The following is a 19,317-nucleotide window of genomic DNA, read 5'->3' as shown; positions in this document are numbered from 1 at the left end:
GAGGGCTTGGCAACCCACACTAGTGGATTCTCTTGCCTGGAGAATCCCATGGACTGAGGAGCCTGGCGGGCTACAGTCCATAGGGTCGCAAAGCACTGGACGCGACTGAAGTGACTTAGCGTGTATGATTGAGGATTCTGGAAGGATAGGGAGATATATACATATATATATATATGTGTGTGTGTTTGTCTGGGGAAGGTGATGGCACCCCACTCCAGTACACTTGCCTGTAAAATCCCATGGATGGAGGAGCCTGGTAGGCTGTAGTCCATGGGGTCGCAAAGAGCTGGACACGACTGAGCGACTTCCCTTTCACTTTTCACTTTCATGCATTGGAGAAGGAAATGGCAACCCGCTCCAGCGTTCTTGCCTGGAGAATCCCAGGGACGGGGGAGCCTGGTGGGCTGCCATCTGTGGGGTCGCACAGAGTCGGACACAACTGATGCGACTTAGCAGCAGCAGTGTGTGTGTCAGTCAATACATGGTTTTTGTACCAACCGGGAGGGCAGGTTTTACCCTCGAGGAGCTCACAATCTTCGGGTCAGCAGAGAACTCGGTGCCGCACCCGTGTTCGCTCTTTGAGGACTGATCGGAGCACTGCGGGGCAGGGAGGCAGGCTGATGTGACCGGCTCTTCCACAGGTGGGCAAAGTCGCAGCGCAGGGAAACCACTCAGTCGCATCTGGCTCTGCGACCCCGTGTGCTACACAGTCCATGGAATTCTCCAGGCCAGAATACTGGAGTGGGGAGCCATTCCCTTCTCTGCGGGATCTTCCCAACCCAGGGATCGAACCCAGGTCTCCTGCATTGCAGGCGAATTCTTTACCAGCTGTATCCGAAGGGGAGCCCGAGGTGCCTGGCAGATGCATGGATTCCACACTTCCCTCTGGGAGTGGAGGAGAGACCACATTTCTGAAGTGATTCTTTGTTCAGTCCCTCACTTCACCCACAGATGCTTGTTAATTCCCTCCGATTCAAGGCACAGCCCTGACCTCTGGGGACGCAGTGCTGAATGAGACAAAGCTGATCCCTGCTTTCCAGATTACCATCCATGGGGAGAGAGGTCAAAAATAGTCACAGGAAATATGGGATCCAATATATAATTACTAACTGTGAAAAAGGCAATGAAAGAAAAGACTAGTGTGCTGTGAAAAAACAAGTGGGAGAAAGGTGATATTTGTGGTAAGAACTCAAGCAAACATGAGAGATTAGTTGAAGAAATACAAGAATATGTTGAGTCCCAGTGAAGGAAAATTGAAGGAACTTGACTCAGTCTTTAATTTTTCTGCTTGTTTCAGTATGTCTTCTTATCTTGCAAACTAACAATGGTTCTCCAAATGAACAAATGTTATCAAAGAACTGAGACCATTCTCATGGTGCTTTGTTTCATTGGCAATTGATGGTTTCAAAAGTATCTGCCTGTCTTGTCCCTCCATCATCTTAAAAGTTCCTCGAAGACATGGATGGAGATAGTTCCTTTTCTTTTCTTTTCTTTTTGGATGATCCAAAGTGCCATGAGCAGCTAACCCTCTAATTAACTCTCAACACCCAGTTTTGACTGAGTTATGTGGGTGATACAACTGTTGGTTGTTGATGGCACAGTCTGGTCCAGGACAAATAAAAAGTCCATGCTGATGGGTATCGTCTGTCAGCTGAGTGAGGTCTGTCTTCATTGGTCAGCACAAGCAGTGACATCCCCTGTCCCCGCTCCAGCCTGTGCCCGGAGGCACTCAGCATGCCTGGGTCTGCAGCCTGTGGCCTGGACACGAGGCACCTCCGTTCTGGGGTGCGGGATTGTTACACTCTCTCCTCCTCTCCTGGGTGCCCGATCTGCAAGCCGACCAGGAGCTCCAGCAGCTCCAATGACCATCCGCCTTAGCTCCTGCATGGATGATTTCCCGGGGAACAAGGTTAGCATACCAGCAGCAGCTCGGATAGTGAAGAGTGAAGCCCATCCCACCGCCCTAGAGTGGTCTATACGCTCTCCTTGGGGAAATGCCTGGGTGTAGCCAACCAAGACCTCTGTGCTTGCTGCCTCACACTTAATTTGAAACTCTTGAGTGGAGTGAGAAGAGGCCACTGGGAGCCCATCTCATGAAATTGGAACCCACGGTTCCATGGAAGATGGATAGCAGAGAGAGGCATGGAGGCGTCTGCCTCTGCAAGAATGACTCCAAGCCAGTGAAGTGTGTGCAGAGAGGGAGCTCATCCCAGCTAGAGCTTCACAGACAAAGGCCAGTCAGACATCCCTAGGGAAAGGATTACTGGGCTTTTAAATGAGGGTTCAAAAACTAACCCCCTCAGTCTCTGATGGAGCCCCAGCGGTTGATAGATTCTCTGCACAGAGCATCAGAACCCGTGCTGGACATGCACTGTCTCTAGAAACCCGGCTTACACAATCCCTCTAGCCTGGGGCATACTGTCTGTATGCCTCTGGACCAGCTCATCTCCTCTCTTAGCCTGAGTTTTCACTTCTGTAAAGGAAAAGGATGGATTCATCCAGTGGGGTTTTTCCATCATAACTTTTTTCATTACTGTTGTTGTTGTTGTTGTTTTTTCCTTAAATGAAATCTTGGATGGGACCTGACATGGAAGTCAGATGAAAGTGAAGCTGTCCTATTTGTAGCTGTGGTGTCTATTAGGTTTCCCTGCTCCCCTGGGGCAGCCCCTAGGAGACCGCAGGCTTCGTCAGATCCCAGTGTAAATATCATTGGGTTAGATTATCTTCAAGTCCCTTCCAGCTCTGTAATTATACTCCCTGGTGGGGCAGCCACAGCAGGGTTCTCTATTCCTCTCACTTCTGTGGCTTGGTCCCTACAGGCAAAGATTTGCTGGGAAAATCCCTCGGGCCCTCCATTAGTGGGTCTCCATGGTGGCTGATTCCCCGGCCTTAGATTTCCTTGCCAGATTGATCTCTGTCTGGCTGAAAGTTCAGTCTGATAGCCTCACGGCCACCCAAGGTCCATATCCTGCTTAGAACAAGGTTAATGGAACCCCCATGAGCTGAATGCAACTGACTGAATGTACTCTTGCAGGGAAAGCAGGGCTGTGAGGAGGACCCAGCGCTCTGTGCCCTGCCACCCCTTAGATCCTTTTTATCATGTCCCCATTCTCTAGTGCCCACCATGGTTCATGTGACTCGGCGTGGTCACCACCAAGCCCAGCACTGGATCGCTGGCGAGTCATCTCTGGGTAGTCCACACCACCTGTTCCCTTTGCACTATGCTGTGTGGACAGGAATCCAAACAAGTCCCTGGCTCTAGGGGCCCCTGACATGCTCTGATTCTAATCATCCAGATAGAGCCGACATCTGTTCTTTTAAACCAGGTCGCCTTATAACCAGCACTTGGACCATATCCTCCCTGTCCACTCCCCAAAGAGATAGTCAGTGCACTCATCTCAGACTCTCTGCCTTCATTCCCCACATGTCCTGATTCTTAGGACAGTAGTCCCCAGCCTTTTTGGCACCAGGGACCAGTTTCACAGAAGATAGTTATTCATAGACCGGGGTGAGGGGAGATGGTTTCAGGATGATTTGAGCGCATTGCGTTTATTGTGCACTTTTATTTCTAATCTAATGCCACCTACAGGTGCACAGCCCAAAGGTTGGGGACCCCTGTCTTAGAATGTAAATTAATAGAATGTAACAGTTAAGAGCCTGGGTCCTAACATCAGATCACCTGGATCCAAACGCTGGCTCTGACTCTCCCCAGATAGATGACCCAGCAAGTTATTTCACCTTCTTTCTGCCCCCGTATCCTCATCTGTGAACTGGGGTGATAAAGCATCACTGACTCTATGAATACGAATTTGAGCAAACCCCAGGAGATACTGAAGGGCATGCTGCAGTCCCTGGAGTCGCAAAGATTCAGACAGAATTTAGCAACTGAACAGCGACAACATCACATTCTCGGAGGGACAAAGGGGTTTATGCACATGAAGTGTTGCAATAGTGCCTGGTGCAGAATTTGTTATTCTTTCTGTTCACTGACCTTTGGTTCCTCTGGAAAGTTGCCTGGCCAATGAGGCAATTGGGAGCTGAAACGCAGTCCAAACTCCACTTGAAAAGTTAAGAAATCCCTGGGCCTTGGAGCTGGGCAGTATCAACCCTGCATGATTTTCTGTGTATCTCCCAACTTACACACCTAACAGGCAGTTTCTTTTTTTCCAGTTCCCATGAGGAAACTGTACCAGGCTTAGCCCATGTAATTGTTCTGCTTGGGTTTTGTTCTCTGCCTCTTCCTTCATAAGGACTCTAGAATTGACTCACATCTTGGCTTACCCCTCTTGGAATTCTTCCTACAGGATATCAGGCAGCTTGTTGGGACCCCATTTATATTCCCTTTAGCCCACAAAGGAGGGATTTAGATGCAGCTCCAACTCAGGACAGATCTTCTATCAGAGTTCTCCTTTTTTCTTACGTGAATGAGCTTGCCACACAAATTAGCTAGTTTAATTCTCAGCACACTGTGATGCAGGCACCAACATCACCCCCACTTTACAGGGGACTCCTACCCAACATGAAAATATGCACCACACGTGAAGACAGAGGCAGAGACTGGAATGGTGTAGCTACAAGCCAAGAATGCTTAGTGTTGCTGACAAGCGCCTGAGGCTAGGAGAAAGAACAGATTCCCTCATGGAGCCTCCAGAAGAAAGCAGCCTAGCCAGTACACCCAGAATGAGGTTTCTGATTTCTAGAAGTCTGAGACAATACATTTCCATTGCAATAAGCCGCCCAGTTTTTGATACTTTGTTGTGGCAGCCTTCAGAAATGAATACATCCCTCCAGAAATGAGCCCTGTTGTCCATATGCGCCTCGGTCTAAAACTGTTCTCATCCTGAGAGAGGGTCCTGATAGCAGGGAGAGAGCATAAGAACTGGTAAACGCAGGGGTCAGTCATAGAGCTCAGAATGTGGCTTCCTAGAGCAGTGGGCAAGAGGGCACAGAGGAGAGAGGCTGGGAACCCCAAGAACCCTCTGAGCTGGAGTAGGCTAGAAGCTGAGTGAGGATGCACGGGCCTTACCCTCTGACTGCATTTGCTCACAGGCAAGGCCCTGGCGACCCACGGGGCACAGACACTTGCAGCTGGTACCCTCAAGGATGGGCTCCCCATTGTTGAAGCAGGGCCCACAGCGGCAGGCGTTGAATTCCATCAGGTACTGGTCCAGGGCCCGCCTCAGGTTCTGGCGCTTGGTCTCCAGGGACCCCAGGTTCGTGTGCCGCAGTATCTCATGGATTGGCCTTATCTGTGGGCACAGAAAGAACAGAGGACTGCACCCTGGGCTCTGTACAGCTTCCCAGAGCCCAAGAACTGGTCATCAACCCTCAGGAAGGCCTGCTGCACGCCAGGCACAGAGCCAGATTATCCTGTTGCATTAGATCCAAGCAGCCACTCTGTAAAGTGGGTATTAGGTTTCCCAGGCCATGGATGAAGAATCAGAGTCTAAGAGTGTTTGAGTGACCAGCTCAGTACCACACACAATGGACCATACTGAACATGGTGCTACATAACTCTGAAACCTGTTGTCCCCAGATCCCAGAGGAAGACAAGAACCCAAAAGCTAGCTGTGCCAACTCATCCGCCCCCTCCAGCATTCTTAGGAAGCAGGAGGAGTATAAAGTACTTATATGTCTATGTGTATGTTTTATTGTCAGCCTTCAATGCAGGGATTAATAAAGTTCCTGATAGGCAGTTGTGTTGCCACTGCTGAGCACAACCCCTAATGGTGTGAGTGTGGGGTTTGCCTGTGTGTATGCTGGGGTTGTCTTATATTTGCAGCAGCCCATTCTAGGCAGGAATGTAGCCCAGGGATTCTCAGCTGCAGCACTATTGCATCTCCAGCTGAATAACTCTTTATTGGCAGGGACGGGCTGGCCTGTGCATTGTATGATCATTAGCACCATTGCTGGCATTTACCCACCAGATGCCAATAGCCTCTTCTAGCCATGAAAATAAAAACTGTTTTCTGATATTGCTAGATATCCCCTAGTGGGGAGAGGGTGGTCAACCCCTGCTTGGAAAGTCGTAGATAGAACAGAGAGCATTGAATCTGGGGCTAGAAAATCTGGCTTCAAATCCAAGCTCTGCTTCTAGCTGTGTGATTTCTGTCCCATTACACATGGAGCCTTCCTTCCTCATCTGTAAAGTGAGAAAAATAGTCCTACACTCCTGGTTTATCAAGAGGATTAAAGTTGAAAGACAGGCAAGGGCTGTCACACAGTCACAGCTGAATGAATGCTGCTCACTTCTCAGCTGTGTGGCCCAGAACTGCCCCTCCTAAGCCTGAGCCCCATTATCTATAAAATGGGAATAATAACTTACTTAAAATTCATGTGAGGATCTAAGGAAATAATGAGTGTGAGATTCCATTGCAAAGAGGAAGAACAGAATAAAATAAAGCACTATTTTTATTAGATGTGATGATAGTTAAAAAAAAATTTTTTTTAACTGCATGTATATATGATTATCTGCAATATGCTTATAACACTATTTTTTAAACACATAAACATGAAAATTCTTTCCCAGGTCTCTCATTTTACAGGAGAGGAACCTGAGGAGCTGAGAGAGGAAGGATTTGCCAAGGTCACAGGGCCATTCTGAGATGGGACTGAACCCTACTGGAGCAAACTTACTTCTCAAGAATCAGAGGTCAGGAAAGGCACTCGCCCTGCTTTGAGTGGGTTCCTGGAAATGTGTACAGAGAGACCTGTGGCAAACAAACCTTGTCCTGTGACCAGGGGCTGTGGCTGAGGTCACCAGGCTGGTCATGTTGGTACTGGCTGGGCCCCCAACCACGGGGAGGAGACCATTACTGGAAGTGCAGGGAATCTGGCCCCACTGTTAGGAAATGGGTGCAGAATGGACTGCCCTGGATAAATATGACTTTTAGTTCCAGAGAAAGCCAGGACCATTGGGCAGCTTCCCTTTGACCTTCCAGGGGAGCTCAGAACTCAGACCTCCATGTCTCCTTTCTATTCCCTGAATCCTCAAGAAGAGGGTGTGGAAAGGCTGGTGGGACTTAAAGAGGGAAGAAGATTGAGGAAATGATTCTTAAAATGTTAGAGCTTGAAAGCTATTGGCAATGGTCTTGTTCCCATTTTACAAATGAAAAAAAAATCAGAGAAGGAAAGTAGTATGATATAACACACTATAAAATAACAGATAACATATAATAATGTATACCATAACAACATCATCACATGGCATGATTCCTGTGTTCACTCAATCTAAGCACCTGCCATAAATAGACACTGCTAAGCTCTGGGAATACTCAAGTGAAGAAGGTTCTTTCCACTGCGAGCATCAAGTTCCAAATAACTCTCTAACTGGTCTCCCCTCTATGTCTGTAGTCTGATTGCCTATCTGTCTGTCTGTCATTTTCGTTTAAAGCACAGCTTTAGTTGCATCAATCCCCTGCTCTATGACCTGCCAACAGCCTCAAGCATCGAATCCAACTTTCCAGGGGTCATCACAGGTTGTGAAGAGATTCTGAGCATTAGAATCAGTCAGTCTTGGCTCCAGCTGGGCTGTGCCATTTTCTAGTTCTGAGATTTGGCCAGCTTCCTTAACCTCCACAAACCTGCCTCCTTATCCGACTTCACTAAGTATTGATATCTCTTTCCCTAACCTTGAGACGTAACATTTTACTATCCCCATGTTACACAGCAGAACCCTGAGCCTCAGAAAATGAAGTAACTCATCCAAGGTCACACACACACATCAAAAAGGTGGCTGATCCGTCAGCCAGACTACATCTTTTTCACTCCAAACCCAAGCTGTCTCTCCCAAAAGGCAGTATTGAGTCTTCTCCAAATCATGCACGTCAGTCTTCCCCTTGGATGTTTAGCTCAAAGCAAACAAAGAGCTTGCCTCTTGCCCATGAAAGTTGATATATTACTCTTGATATCAATTTTACAGTTTTGCCCAAATCACTAATAGCTTGATGATAGCAATTTTCAGACCCTATGTGAATTACAGGTGAGTGAAAATGGTCCCTTACTTATTGGAGAAGAAATGAAATCAAGGTTAATCCATCTGACCTCTTTCTTCATAGAAAAGAGGGTGTTGTAATAGATTTCTAGGTTTAACTGTTTGTATATATTTTAAAGAGAAGGAATGTGTCCACACCTGGAATTTTTACCTATATATAGAAAATGAGCAAAGGTTAGGGAAAATGGGCAAGAAAACAATTATATTTTACTTAAAAGCCCAAAATGCAACTCTCGTTTTCTAATGGCTTACATCTTCTTCACCCTAAACTCAAGCTCTCTCCCAAAAGACAGTATTGCGTTTTCTTGCATATGAATTGAATAGTGTGATGATACTGGTGGAACAATTTACTTGCTTTACAGTTTGAATACAACTTTACTTCCTTTGTGGGGCTGGAGATTTAAGGCAAGCTTTCTCAATTTTGGCGCTGTTAGCACCAGCAGCCAGGTGTTTCCTTGCTGTGGGGGCTGCCCTGTGCATTGGGGAGTGTTTAGCAGCCTCCCTGGCTTCTGGCCCCTAGATGCCAATAGCATCTTCTCAGTTGTTACAAGCAAAAATGTCTTCAGATTGCCCAATGTCTCCTGGGGGAGAAAAATTGACCCTAGTGGCTGAGAACCATGGCTGTAAGGATGGTGCTAGAATAGAGAGAAGAGAGAACTGGACATGAAGTCCAAAGGTCTTGGATCCAGGTACTTCCACTTATGGGCTCTGTGACCCTAAATGATTCCCTTGATGACTTGGAACCTCAGTTTCCTAATCTTTTCTTTTATTTTTTTATTATTATTTTTTTAAATTTTTATTTTTACTTTATTTTCCTTTACAATACTGTATTGGTTTTGCCTTACATTGACATGAATCCACCACGGGTGTACATGCGATCCATGGGGAGAATCCTGTCTGTGCCAGAGGTCATCGTGATGAGATCATGTAGAGCAGGGGCAGCAGACTGTAGCTTGAAATCACACTAAGCCCACAGCTTATTTCTGTATGACCTTTGAGCTAAGAATCATTAACATTTTTACAAGATTGGAGAAAAAGAAGAACTTGTGTGAAAGAGACTGTATATAACCTAGAAACCTACAGTATTTACTATCTGCTCTTTACAGAAAAAAGTTTGCCAACCTCCAACTTAACAGATGTGATTTTTAAAGTCTTTTATGCATAAATGTGAATAGTGCTTTTTTTATAAGGTGGTCTACTCCTGAAGAAATTCTAGGACTACTAGTATAACACTAGACCCTAACCAGGTAGTAAGCTTGTGACCCCAGCTCTCCTGTGGCCTGCACATAGAGTCACACATCCCTGTAGTCAGGCTTGGGTAAGGCCACCAGTTCAGTGTGCTGTTACATTTAATCTTGTTTTTTGATGGACTCATAATAAGAAATATAAAATGATCTGGTCTGCTTCACTTTCATTCCTTGTGGACCAAGAGTTTCTTCAACTGCGAAAAGACTTACCTCAAAATCAATAACAGCAGGATTATACTTTAATGACCTCCCCCAGGAACGGTACGTAATGATGCTGCTCTCTTGTGTCAAGCCACCTCCCCAGCCAGAGCTGCCACCGCGCACCCGAGAAATGAAGTCTTCCATTCCCATGGCCTTCTGGTCTTCAGCTACCATCGAGAGAATAATCACATTAGCGCATTTCCTTAGATGCCAAAGGACCAGTTGGCAAGCTCCACTAGATGAGATTTGGAACAGAGTTTAAGTGCTCTCCTTACAGCTGTCTCCCAGTCTTCTACCTTGCTCAGTTAACTAGCAGGACAAGGCAGAAAAGAAGCACCAACACTTGGAAATCGACTCATCCTTTGGGTTAGAGCAGGCCCTGGGAAGACAGCTCAACCCAACATGGAGGAGGGAGAAGATGGGAAAATGGATAATGACTGATTCATTCATGTATTCATTTACAGGCCGAATGTTTGCTTGGCACTTACTATATGCCAAATAGCTTCAACCAAATATTACAGGTGCTATAAATGATTTCTCAGTAGGGGTTCAGAGAAATATGTAGTCAGATCTACAGTAGGAGGCGGGACGTGGTCAGGTAAAAAGTCAGTTACCTAGAAGAATGGATAAATCTTGGCAGGTAAATGGAGGGAGGAGGGAAAAAGGCAACCGAGAAAAGTAGTTGACTTAAGACCCTGAGACATGAGTAGCTCAGTGCAATAGAACTAACTTGAACCTCATCTACTCATCCATCTATTATAAACTATTTCAGCATCCTTGCATCTTGTGTGTCTTCCACCTGGAAAAAAATGACTCAATACCTGTTGAATGAATGAATGAATAGTGACCTGTGCAGGAGATGTTATAAAGTATTCTTGCACAATTTTTCTTTAATAATTATTCTTTGAGCTTGGACTTGGTAACCACATTTTTATCTCTCAGCAAACTTGTGTCCTCCCTGTGAGCTGTGCCTGATGGGACTTGATCTCAGTTGTTAACTTTCCAGATTCTGTCTGCACATGCCTTTCCTCCCAGCTCTTACTCAGATCTTTGGTGCTTGAAATCTAAGATGTTGTACAAATAGGAAGTCAGGCATTTCTAAGGTGATCTCAGCCCATGTTGGGATTCAAAATAGGATCACTACAGGTCATTGGTTTGAGGTATTCAGCAGATACACAGTGCAACCATCGACTGAAATGGAATCAATTGGGAAGAATATATATGCCTCGATTATGTGTCCAAGGGGGAATCTGGCTTCTTTGGGGGGAAGCGCATTATTAATACTTGCTTAGTTTGCCATCTCCAGATTTTTCACAGGGTCCTAATGATAAACTTCCTCTAGTTTGTATCTTCTCTGAATACTCAATGCCCAAAGAGACTCCAAAGCATCTCTTGATTTCAGTGCTGGTAATACCTGCAACAGGAAGCAGAGAAATACAGAATGCTGAGACACGAAAGCCAGTGAATATGTACAATCCGCTCATAATAGTAGCTCATAGCTCACCAGCTCACAGTAGTAGAAACTAGCTTCTATTTTAGAGTCTATGAGATCTGGGTTGAAATCCCTGTTCTTTAACTCAGGTTCAGTGTTTTCTTCCCTACTGTTCCAATGCAAATATTCTTGAAATAAGAAGGAATATGCATTGCACATGCTGGTTGGTCAAAAGTGCTTGTTCCATTTCCTTTGCACATTCTCCACGGGCCTCCTTGAGAAGGTGATTCTGTCTGATCCATCTCCTTTACCCCTGTGCCTCATGCAGTGCCTGGCCCACGATTGGCGCCAATCTTGCATATGTTGCCCCTTCTTCTCTCCTTTTTCACTGTCATTCTGAAGTCCACACAAGCTCCAATTTAAATACCATTTCTTCCGTGAACACTTTTGAATCAGAACACCTCCCCCTTTCTTCAAAGATACCCATGTGCTTTGTTTGGGCCTGAATGATCATTTGTGTCCCAATTCTTTTTGTCCAGGTCCTCTTTGCACCTCGGAGAGGCTAGGTGCTGTCAGAAGATTGATAGATCTCCGTGGGGAGGCTGCCTGACTTCTGACCCCATGAGAACCATGAGGCCCATATTAGCTGCCTCTGTCTATATCTGAAGAGCTGTTGAGGAATCTGCATTTTGCAAATGAAGAAAATAATTCTCAAAGGAATGATGTCATTTTGCCCCAAATCCCACAGCCTGTAGGTGAACAGATTGGGATTTCCAACCCTTGGTCAAGTGGCAAGATAAGGCTGGAAAAGCAGACCGGAGCAAGATATTGACCATTGCTACAAAGTTCAACTTCCTCTGTAGCTAAAGGCTTCTGAAGGCTGTGAACTGGAGTTTGTATTTTCAGCACATCATTGCTTTTCACTGTAACTATAAATAATTATAACTAGTCAGTGTATTATTCCAGCAACCACAAAGGAAAGATCACTTAGGTTGCAATTCAGTTAAGCTAAAGATTAGATTCAATATTTTCAAGGGAGTTTTGGGCAGCAAGTTTACTTGCTGGCATTCCTATGAAACTAAATTCTATGAGGTCAAGCACTGACATCTTATTTAGCACTCTGTCAGTCTGCCATGGAGAAGGATCTCCATAAATACTCTTAGGATAAATGATTGATGAAAGTGAAAGAGGAGAGCGAAAATGTTGGCTTAAAGCTCAACATTCAGAAAACGAAGATCATGGCATCCAGTCCCATCACTTCATGGGAAATAGATGGGGAAACAGTGGAAACAGTGTCAGACTTTATTTGGGGGGGCTCCAAAATCACTGCAGATGGTGATTTCAGCCATGAAATTAAAAGACGCTTACTCCTTGGAAGAAAAGTTATGACCAACCTAGATAGCATATTCAAAAGCAGACATTACTTTGCCGACTAAGGTCCGTCTAGTCAAGGCTATGGTTTTTCCTGTGGTCATGTATGGATGTGAGAGTTGGACTGTGAAGAAATCTGAGTGCTGAAGAATTGATGCTTTTGAACTGTGGTGTTGGAGAAGACTCTTGAGAGTCCCTTGGACTGCAAGGAGATCCAACCAGTCCATTCTGAAGGAGATCAACCCTGGGATTTCTTTGGAAGGAATGATGCTAAAGCTGAAGCTCCAGTACTTTGGCCACCTCATGCGAAGAGTTGACTCATTGGAAAAGACTCTGATGCTGGGAGGGATTGGGGGCAGGAGGAGAAGGGGACAACCGAGGATGAGATGGCTGGATGGCATCACGGACTCGATGGACGTGAGTCTGAATGAACTCCGGGAGATGGTGATGACCAGGGAGGCCTGGCGTGCTGCGATTCATGGGGTCGCAAATAGTCGGACACGACTGAGCGACTGAACTGAACTGAAATGATTAATGAATGAAAATGAATGCCAAGAATTGTTTGGTAACAGCTTCTGATGGAAAGAATCTTAGAAGCCAGGAATTACGAATTCAAATCCCAGTCGCTTAGATGAATGGACAAAGAAATTACTATATATGGAATAATTATATACATATTATATAATTAATAATGATCAAATAGTTATATATAATTATAACTTATATATAATCATTATAATTATATAAATTATGTTATATACTTACATATAAATAATGTATGATAACATAATTATATGTATTAGTGTATATAATATAATAATAATATATAATATATGTAATTGTTATATATTAAAAATTGTATACATATGTATATACTCTGTATAGCCCATATGTATGTGTATATATATGTATGACATATATATATACACACACACACACACACCCTATAGATATATCCCATATAAAGAGATCCTACCTTAAAATGTAAAGAAATCCTGCCATTTGGGACAATGTGGATGAAACTAGAGGACGTTATACTAAATGAAATAGGTCATACACAAAAAGAAAAAAACTTTACGATCGCACTTATCATGAGCTCTACAAAAGTCACATCTATAGAAGCAGAGAGCAGAATGGTGGTTTCCCAGGACAAGGAGCTGGTTGGCAAAAGGGGAGATGCTGCACAAGGTTGCGGTTGTGTTGGAGAAATAAACCTAGAGAGCTAATACACAGCCTGGCGACTCTAGTTAGTAACACTGTATTGAAAACTGGAAATTTGCAAAGGGAGTAGATTGCAAGTAGTCTTATCACACACACACACACACACACACACACACACACCTGACTATGTGAGAAGAATATGTGTTAATTAGCTCGACTGTGATAATCATTTCATATATATATATATATATATAATCATCATACTGTATATTTTAAATACATACGAATTTTATTTTTTTTAAGTGATACAGAACACATCCCAGTCCCTGACACCCTGTATGAACTTAGAAAAGGTCCCCAATCTCACGGGGTCTCAGTTTCCCGTTTATGGAGAGAAGGAGTTAGACTTGCTCATCCCCAGGCCTCTCTTGGCCAGGGCCCTCTGAGCCTCTGTGTGCAGTGGTTTCTGAATAACTCTGAGCTGAGAGTTTCTGGGAGAAGTGATCCTTTAAGTACTAGCACTCAGCACCAAGCAAACGGCTTCTTCTGCCATTTCCGTTCAAGTACTTTTAATTTTTAATGCACTACTAATTGAGGAAGATTTAGCATATTTAATTGTTTTGATTAAAAATTGCTTCAACAGTGATAAACAAAAGTGGATGAAAGGAATTCATGGGCAGAAGCCAGAGTGATTACTTAGGTGAGTGGTGGAGTGCTGCTGAATTAAAGTGACAGGACGGGCTGATTAGTGGGGGCTGGAGGATGCCTGTGGAGTGATTATGCTCATGAAGGGTCTGCCGACAGCTTGGCAGGCGCTGCTGGGAGAAGCGAATTCTACAGTAAGGCTTGATTGCAAAGAATTGCCTCCTGAGGACCCTGAAGGAGGGTACCAGCCAGCAAGGGGAGGTCTGTGACTTAAGAACCACACAGCGTGAGGGCTAAAAGTATCCTTAGTCACCTACCTGACATGTCTCACGTTTAGTTGTGACATGCTTGGTTCATAAAGATTAATTGTCTTGCCTAAGACCACACAGTTAAAAAGAACAGTGGAGCTGAGATTCAAACACATCTGTCGTGCTTAGAAGAATTAGTGGTACATTCACTAATTTCAGTTATTTCATCAGAATAAATTCTGCTGAAAATTTTAGTAAGCATCTACTACTACCATCCCAGGCATACTGTATATTGGTCAAGGTAGACACTCTGAGGATAAAACTGATATAAATATGATGCCAGTCTGAACAAGTAAGGTCCTGGCCTTGAGAAGTTAGCAGATGTGGGCCATATAGTCAGTGAAGACTCAGTTGGATCTGAGAGTTGCTCATTTCGATACACCAGGGCTAGAAAAGGAGTCTCTTGCCAGAAGTCATGGGGACTGCAAGTCAGAGCTGTCTAGAGAGCACCCATGGAAAACCAAGACCAGTAAGCTGGGATAGGGGCCGGGGGAGGTCACATGTGGTGCCAAAATCCAGGACTTGAGGCTGGTATAGAAGCTAAGACACAAAGCCTGAGTGCCGGATGCAGAGAGCAGAGGAGGGGCTGAGGGGAAGAGCAGAAGCGTGTCCAGCACGACTGAGTAACACTTGCCCAGACGGGCACACGGCGTGGGGGGACAGACTACAGGACCAGGCGGTGCTCTGCCAGGGCTCCACCCCATCTCAGCAGCCCGACTCCTTAGATGTCAGCTCTGGACCAGATCAAAATGGCATTTGCTTTGGGCTGTTGAACTCAGTGAATTGGAATTGATGTTTGCTGAACCTGGCTACATAGTGAGATCTTCTGGAGTGCTTAAAAACAGGTTCCAGGTCCCCACTTCTCTCGATTCTGATTCTGTATTTCAGAGTAATCAGCAAATGATATTTTAAACAAGCATCTCGTATGAAACCTATGCAGTGCATCTGGGATCAGATATTAAGTACCCTCGTCCTATAGAGAACCTCCGGTGACCTGTCACAGCAAGCGGGCCTCCACCCTGTCCTAGTTAATGCCTTAAATAAGGACCTAGCAGCCAGGCTCATTGTATCTACCCAGGCGGAAGGAACTAGGAAATGAACCAGGATCCAAAAAGCCCTCAAAAGGCTGATGAACAGACAGACCAAGCACGAGAAATGAGATTCAGATTGGAAAGTTACAAGATCCTGCCCTGGAGATAAAATACCAAGTACATGAGCACAGTAAGGGATAGAGTCAGCTTAGCAGGAGAACCAGAGAAAAGGCCTAAGCATTTTAGATAACTTCCAGCTCAGTAGGGCAGTGATGCCAAGTGAAAATTATAATCAATAGAGGAAAGGCAGTGATAACCTCACTCCTTCTGCACAGGTTAGAGAAACCCGGAACCTGGAGCCAAGTTCTGGGAGCTATACTTTTCAAAGGAAATAAGAAAATGAGACATTCACTGGACACCACGCAACCTTTGAAAAAAAGGAAATCCTGCTGTATGCAACACCATGGCTGAACCCTGAGGACGTTATGCTAAGAGGCCAGTCACAGCAAGACCAGAACTGCATGATTCTACTTAGTGTGAAGTATGTAGAGTGGTCAAACTCACAGAGGCAGAGCACAGAATTGTGTTTACCAGGGGCGGAGGAAGAGGGTGATGAGGCATAAACTCTCAGTTACCCTAGATGAATAAGTGCCAGAGTTCCTGTTGTATCACTCTGTCCTTAGAGTGAAGAATTCTGTATTGTATGCTAAAACATTTGTTAAAAGAGTAAATCACGTGTCAAGTGTTCTTACCACAATAAGATAAAAAAAGAAACTGGGGAATGATTGGGTAAGAAGAAGCGTAAGGTTGAAGAAATCCAAAGCCTGGTCCTTTTGGGAATGTTTAAGGTGATGTGAACTTCCAGATGTTCAAGCTGGTTTTAGAAAAGGCAGAGGAACCAGAGATCAAATTGCCAACATCCTCTGGATCATCAAAAAAGCAAGAGAGTTCCAGAAAAACATCTACTTCTGCTTTATTGACTATGCCAACACCTTTGACTGTATGGATCACAATAAATTGTGGGAAATTCTGAAAGTGATGGGAATACCAGACCACCTGGCCTGCCTCTTGAGAAACCTATATGCAGGTCAGGAAGCAACAGTTAGAACTGGACATGGAACAACACACTGGTTCCAAATAGGGAAAAGAATACGTCAAGGCTGTATATCATCATCATGCTTATTTAACTTATATGCAGAGTACATCATGAGAAACACTGGGCTGGATGAAGCACAAGCTGGAATCAAGATTGCTGGGATAAATATCAACAACTTCAGATATGCAGATGACACCACCCTTATGGCAGAAAGTGAAGAAGAACTAAAGAGCCTCTTGGTGAAAGTGAAAGAGGAGAGTGAAAAAGTTGACTTAAAGCTCAGCATTCAGAAAACAAAGATCATGCCATCTGGTCCCATCACTTCATGGGAAACAGATGGAGAAACAGTGGAAACAGTGGCAGACTTTATTTTGGGGGGGCTCCGAAATCACTGCAGATGGTGACTGCAGTCATGAAATAAAAAGGCACTTACTCCTTGGAAGGAAAGTTATGACCAACCTAGACAGTAAGCAGAAGTAGAGCATGTTAAAAAGCAGAGACATTACTTTGTCAACAAAAGTCCATCTAGTCAAGGCTATTGCCTTTCCAGTAGTTATGTATAGATGTGAGAGTGGACTATAAAGAAAGCTGAGCACCTAAGAATGGATGCTTTTGACCTGTGGTGTTGGAGAAGACTCTTGAGAGTCCCTTGGACTGCAAGAAGATCCAACCAGTCCATCCTAAAGGAAATCAGTCCTGGGTGTTCATTGGAAGGACTGATGTGGAAGCTGAAACTCCAATACTTTGGCCACCTGATGGGGAGAACTGACTCCTTGAGAAAGACTCTGATGCTGGGAAACATTGAGGGTGAGAGGAGAAGGGGACAATGGAGGATGAGATGGTCGGATAGCATCACTGACTCAATGGACATGAGTTTGGGTAAACTCTGGCAGTTGGTAATGGACAGGTAAGCCTGGTGTGCTGCAGTCCACGAGGTCACAAATAGTTGGACACAACTGAGCGACTGAACTGAACTGAACTGAAAGTGATGTGGGATGTTTATTGGAACAAGGAAGGAGAGATTTCTCTCTCAGAGAACTAGACTGAAGTTCCCAGAGGGTTGTCTTAAGGAAAAGGAATTAATGGCTTGTTGGTGGGGCTGCAAGGGCAAGAACTAGGACCAAAAGGGCAGATGCGACGGAGAAAGAGTTTGAGACGCAATGTAAGGTAAATCACTGCAGCACTCAGAGGCCAAGGAGATCATTGCTTGGTGAGGCAGTGAGCTCCCCACATCGGGAGGGCACCAAGCAGAAGCTGGCTGTGTGCTTGTGAGTAGAAGGGTTTGGAGTATTGACAAGTGATCTTTTAAGAGCTCCTCTAAAGTCAAGATTCTGAGACTTTAAGAACATACCAGACTACCTGAGGAACATTTGGGATGACTTCATCCTGTCCTTAGTAATTTCTCGTTGTGTGCCAGGCATCTGGGAAATAAAGAAGGGTAAGGGGAGTGTTTGCTCTCAGGGCACTTACAGCCAGGTGTGGAGACATGGATAGGTGAGCTGACAGTTCTTGTACTATGTGCTGAGGACTTTGAAAGAAGGCAACAACTGCACAGGTATAAAAGGAAGGGTACCAGAGGCAAGTGTGAAAGGATGAGTAGGGATTAACCAAATTGTGAGGAGGAATTTGAGAGCAGAGGGCGGGCATGAAGAGGCCTGGGGACCCCGGCAACAAGATTCTGCTCAGAGAGGCCAACATGGTCTAAACTCAAGAGTGGAAGAAAGGGAGACGCAGATCAGTCCAGGAAGTGCTGGGAGACCCCTGGGGCCCTCCACACTCTCATCTGGTCCCTAGAGGAGCTGCTGTGCCCGCCAGGGAGGCGAGGAGCCCGGGAGACGCGTCTCCAGCCACTGCATCTGCTCCCGGTGGAACCTGGTCTGGGCTGTGTGCAGGTGCGAGAGCTCTCCTCACACCTCGCATCTCCATGTGGAGACGCTGGATCCACATGGCTCCGAGGCAGAACCAGGCAGCCTGACTTCTGAGGTGTCAGAAGCAGCAAGTCTCTGTCATTCCTCAGATGAAAAGCATCGAGTGGAAACAGCAGGTGTGATGCATTATTTATCTCTATGCAACAAACAAATGCCACTCAGGTGGCTGTGATTTATGTGCTGTGTTGCTTTGCTACATTGGTTGCTCCCAAAGACAGCCTCAGAAAGGAAAGGAAGAATCTTACAGTCTATTTCATGCCATAACGTTGGAAAGATGATTGTTTAATGTGTGGCTGGATGAGCCGGAAAGTGTTGGCTAACTTACTTGCCCCGTCTGTGCTTCTGTGTATCCAATAAAATGCACGCTTCTTCCCAACTACCTGAGAATAAGAGTGCCAGTAACTCTGCCCTGGCATGTGCTGTTCCCTGTAAAAGTCCCCTTACTTCCTTCCCTGAGTTCCTCCCACTCAGCTCGAGGAAGCTTTCCCTTACCCCCAAAGGCCCTGTATCTGTGTCCCCACGGCATCCCTATGTGTCCATCATGGTATCCCCATGCCTCCCTATAGCATAGTATTTAGCGCACTATGGCAATTGTCAATTTCTTGATCTGTTTTTCCAATTATTCTGCAAACTTACAATGTCATCTCTTGGATTTTCAAGACTTAGCATGTGACAGGCCCCAGAAGTGCCCAGGGATGCGCTAATTCCAACCTATTTAGACAATACCTCTAAAATGTTTCTTTGAGAGTCACTCGTCTTCTTTTGGTTGATGATACAAATTGCATCTTTGTAGTATCTCCTGTTTGATTTAGTTGGTATTTTATAAAGTTCTTTCATCAACATTATCTTATCAGAGCCTCAAAATAATCTTATGGGACCAGGAGGCTTTGCTGTTTTTACAGGC

General features: G+C 45.1%; 1 protein-coding gene across 1 annotated transcript in view; it reads right to left on the bottom strand.

The window, feature by feature from the left end:
• Window positions 1–1,083: 1,083 nt before the first annotated feature.
• Window positions 1,084–19,317, bottom strand: part of C8A (complement C8 alpha chain) — a 72,253-nt gene continuing 54,019 nt past the window's right edge. Inside the window, exons 8-11 of the mRNA XM_069592718.1 lie at window positions 10,730–10,855; window positions 9,451–9,608; window positions 5,027–5,249; window positions 1,084–1,881 (exon numbers count right to left, since the gene is read on the bottom strand). Of these exons, the coding sequence (XP_069448819.1) occupies window positions 1,730–1,881; window positions 5,027–5,249; window positions 9,451–9,608; window positions 10,730–10,855 (659 nt within the window). The 3' untranslated portion in view covers window positions 1,084–1,729. The remainder of the gene's footprint in view (window positions 1,882–5,026; window positions 5,250–9,450; window positions 9,609–10,729; window positions 10,856–19,317) is intronic.

The sequence above is a fragment of the Ovis canadensis genome, chromosome 1, assembly GCF_042477335.2.
Source record: "Ovis canadensis isolate MfBH-ARS-UI-01 breed Bighorn chromosome 1, ARS-UI_OviCan_v2, whole genome shotgun sequence".
NCBI classification, from domain to species: Eukaryota; Metazoa; Chordata; class Mammalia; order Artiodactyla; family Bovidae; genus Ovis; species Ovis canadensis.
This window is presented reverse-complemented; position numbering and strand designations above follow the sequence as displayed.